The sequence below is a fragment of the Ursus maritimus genome, unplaced genomic scaffold (assembly GCF_017311325.1).
Source record: "Ursus maritimus isolate PB19 unplaced genomic scaffold, ASM1731132v1 scaffold_21, whole genome shotgun sequence".
Classification (NCBI taxonomy): Eukaryota; Metazoa; Chordata; class Mammalia; order Carnivora; family Ursidae; genus Ursus; species Ursus maritimus.
Genome location: NW_024424564.1, coordinates 46,416,725 through 46,420,572, shown reverse-complemented (window position 1 = coordinate 46,420,572; position 3,848 = coordinate 46,416,725). Strand labels below are relative to the sequence as shown.

General features: G+C 66.3%; 1 protein-coding gene across 1 annotated transcript; it reads left to right on the top strand.

The window, feature by feature from the left end:
• Positions 1 to 1,039: 1,039 nt before the first annotated feature.
• Positions 1,040 to 3,508, top strand: ELFN2 (extracellular leucine rich repeat and fibronectin type III domain containing 2). Its single transcript, XM_040637484.1, has one exon. The coding sequence runs from the start codon at positions 1,040 to 1,042 to the stop codon at positions 3,506 to 3,508; it is 2,469 nt and encodes an 822-aa protein (XP_040493418.1).
• Positions 3,509 to 3,848: the final 340 nt, after the last annotated feature.

Genomic DNA, 3,848 nt, shown 5'->3' with positions numbered 1-3,848 from the left:
ACAAATGAATTATTTATCTTTGGGCATGGAGGGGAGGAGGCATTTTGCTGGGCTTCTTAATTCTTTTCCTGGATTGGAAGGTGCCCGCCTTGCTATGTGGTCGTGTGTCTGTGGGCCCATTTGTCCAACATAAGCCCGTCCGTGGGCACGCTCCGGTGTTCTGGCTCATGCGAGCGCCTGTGGGTCTTTGTGCAAGCAGGGGGATGAGTGTGGACAGGAGCGCTGGGGAGTGTGTGTGTGTGCGCACGTGCACCCATGCGCGCCTGAACTGTCACTGTCCAGTCTCCCTTCTCTGCCCACCGTTCTCAGATTCTGTCCCCGTCCCTACTCCTTGTTTCTTCTGTCTCCTTCCTTCCAGACCTCTTGGCCCCCTCCTCCCTCTCTCGCCACCCACCGCTCTCCCTTCTTTTATGTGACAGGGACCCCAGTGTGTTGCTGGCACCAAGGACCCCCCAGTGGGAGGGGGTAGAGAAGGGACAGGGGCCCGTGCTGGAGCTTTAGTGGGGCTGCTCTGAGCTTTCACTGATCTGTCACCCCCTCTCGGTGCTGCCTTTCAGGAGCCAGGTGACAGATGGGTCTCTTCCTTCCTGCCCCGTCTCTCGCGCTCCCTCCTCAGAGCTTCACTCTCCAGCCTCCCGTGGGCATCGTGGGAATCGTCTGAAGTTCTGAGCCCAGAGCCGGAGGAGGAGGAAGAGGAGGAAGAAGAGGAGCAGGAGCAGGAGAGAGAGGAAGTCAAGTCTCGAGAGCCTGTGCACCTTCCTGGAAACAGGCGGTGGGGGTGTGTTCCGCTGCGTGTCCCCGTCCTGGTGGCCCCCACCTGCTGGTAGCGCCGCGGAGGACACCCCCTCCCCAACCCCACCATCGGCCCCTGCCGTGTCTGCTTCACCCAGGGCCCCCCGTGCCGGGGGGTCGCCCCCAAGATGGTGGCGGCCCCGGGGAGGACTGTGCTGCCAGCCCCAGCCTCCCGCCGCTAGGTGCCCCCGCGCCCCGGCCCCCTGTCCCCCCGAGCCCGGCCTTCCCGGGGGTGGCGGCCGGCGCCATGCTGCGCCTGGGGCTGTGCGCCGCCGCGCTGCTGTGCGTGTGCCGGCCAGGCGCCGTGCGCGCCGACTGCTGGCTCATCGAGGGCGACAAGGGGTACGTGTGGCTGGCCATCTGCAGCCAGAACCAGCCGCCCTACGAGACCATCCCGCAGCACATCAACAGCACCGTGCACGACCTGCGGCTCAACGAGAACAAGCTCAAGGCCGTGCTCTACTCCTCGCTCAACCGCTTCGGGAACCTCACCGACCTCAACCTCACCAAGAACGAGATCTCCTACATCGAGGACGGCGCCTTCCTGGGCCAGTCGAGCCTACAGGTGCTGCAGCTGGGCTACAACAAGCTCAGCAACCTGACCGAGGGCATGCTGCGCGGCATGGGCCGCCTGCAGTTCCTCTTCGTGCAGCACAACCTCATCGAGGTGGTGACGCCCGCCGCCTTCTCCGAGTGCCCGAGCCTCATCAGCATCGACCTGTCCTCCAACCGCCTCAGCCGCCTGGACGGCGCCACCTTCGCCGGCCTGGCCAGCCTCATGGTGTGCGAGCTGGCCGGCAACCCCTTCAACTGCGAGTGTGACCTCTTCGGCTTCCTGGCCTGGCTGGTGGTGTTCAACAACGTCACCAAGAACTACGACCGCCTGCAGTGCGAGTCCCCGCGCGAGTTCGCCGGCTACCCGCTGCTGGTGCCGCGGCCCTACCACAGCCTCAACGCCATCACCGTGCTCCAGGCCAAGTGCCGCAACGGCTCGCTGCCCGCCCGGCCCGCCAGCCACCCCACACCCTACTCCACCGACGCCCAGAGGGAGCCCGACGAGAACTCGGGCTTCAACCCCGACGAGATCCTCTCGGTGGAGCCGCCGGCCTCGTCCACCACGGACGCGTCGGCGGGGCCCACCATCAAGCTGCACCACGTCACCTTCACCTCGGCCACGCTGGTGGTCATCATCCCGCACCCCTACAGCAAGATGTACGTGCTGGTCCAGTACAACAACAGCTACTTCTCCGACGTCATGACGCTCAAGAACAAGAAGGAGATGGTCACGCTCGACAAGCTGCGGGCGCACACCGAGTACACCTTCTGCGTGACGTCCCTGCGCAACAGCCGCCGCTTCAACCACACCTGCCTGACCTTCACCACGCGGGACCCCGTCCCCGGCGACCTGGCGCCCAGCACCTCCACCACCACCCACTACATCATGACCATCCTGGGCTGCCTCTTCGGCATGGTCATCGTGCTGGGCGCCGTCTACTACTGCCTGCGCAAGCGGCGCATGCAGGAGGAGAAGCAGAAGTCGGTCAAGGTCAAGAAAACCATCCTGGAGATGCGCTACGGGGCGGACGTGGATGCCGGCTCTGTGGTGCACGCCGCCCAGAAGCTGGGCGAACCCCCCGTGCTGCCCGTGTCCTGCATGGCCTCCATCCCTTCCATGATCGGGGAGAAGCTGCCCACCTCCAAGGGGCTGGAGGCCGGGCTGGACACACCCAAGGTGGCCACCAAGGGCAACTACATCGAGGTGCGCACGGGCACGGGCGGGGACGGCCTGGCCCGGCCGGAGGACGACCTCCCGGACCTGGAGAATGGCCAGGGCTCGGCCGCTGAGATCTCCACCATCGCCAAGGAGGTGGACAAGGTCAATCAGATCATTAACAACTGCATCGACGCCCTCAAGCTGGACTCGGCCTCCTTCCTGGGGGGCGGAGGCGGCGGCGGGGACCCCGAGCTGGCTTTCGAGTGCCAGTCCCTCCCCGCGGCCGCCGCCGCCGCTGCCTCCTCGGCCGCGGCCCCGGGGGCGCTGGAGCGGCCCAGCTTCCTCTCACCCCCCTACAAGGAGAGCTCCCACCACCCGCTCCAGCGCCAGCTGAGCGCCGACGCCGCCGTGGCCCGCAAGACCTGCAGCGTGTCCTCCAGCGGCTCCATCAAGAGCGCCAAGGTCTTCAGCCTGGACGTGCCCGACCACCCGGTGGCCGCGGGGCTGGCCAAGGGCGACTCCAAGTACATCGAGAAGGGCAGCCCCCTCAACAGCCCGCTGGACCGGCTCCCGCTGGTGCCCGCGGGCAGCGGTGGGGGTGGCGGCGGGGGCGGCGGCGTCCACCACCTGGAGGTGAAGCCCGCCTTCCACTGCAGTGAGCACCGGCACAGCTTCCCGGCCCTGTACTACGAGGAGGGCGCCGACAGCCTGAGCCAGCGCGTGTCCTTTCTCAAGCCGCTGACCCGCTCCAAGCGGGACTCCACCTACTCACAGCTCTCCCCCAGACACTACTACTCAGGTTACTCCTCCAGCCCTGAGTACTCCTCCGAGAGCACGCACAAGATCTGGGAGCGCTTCCGGCCCTACAAGAAGCACCACCGGGAGGAGGTGTACGTGGCAGCCGGCCACGCCCTGCGCAAGAAGGTCCAGTTCGCCAAGGACGAGGACCTGCACGACATCCTCGATTATTGGAAAGGGGTCTCGGCCCAGCAGAAGCTGTGACCCTCTCCTTCCCGGTGAGGCCGGAGGGGGAGGGCGGGGGGGCACACGGGGAAGGGCCCGGCAGCCGGGGCGGGGGGAGGGGGCGGCGCCGGGGGTCGAGGCCGAGGCCGAGGAGTGGACGCACACGCACACCCGCACGCACGCACCCATGCACACACCTGACCACCACCTGACTGTGAACCACCACCACCCGACAATAACGGACAGGAAAACAAAGACACGTTCTCCTTAAAGTTTACACACTGATACCGAAACCAGTCGTCTTTACTGTGCTGCCCAGGGACTCTGCTGGGGTGTGCGGGCCTGGGGGGGGGGCGGGGCGCAGGCCAGGAAGCCAGAA

Excerpts from the sequence above, each read along its gene's own strand:
- ELFN2 (XM_040637484.1), top strand. The coding sequence starts at position 1,040 with ATGCTGCGCCTGGGGCTGTGCGCCGCCGCGCTGCTGTGCGTGTGCCGG.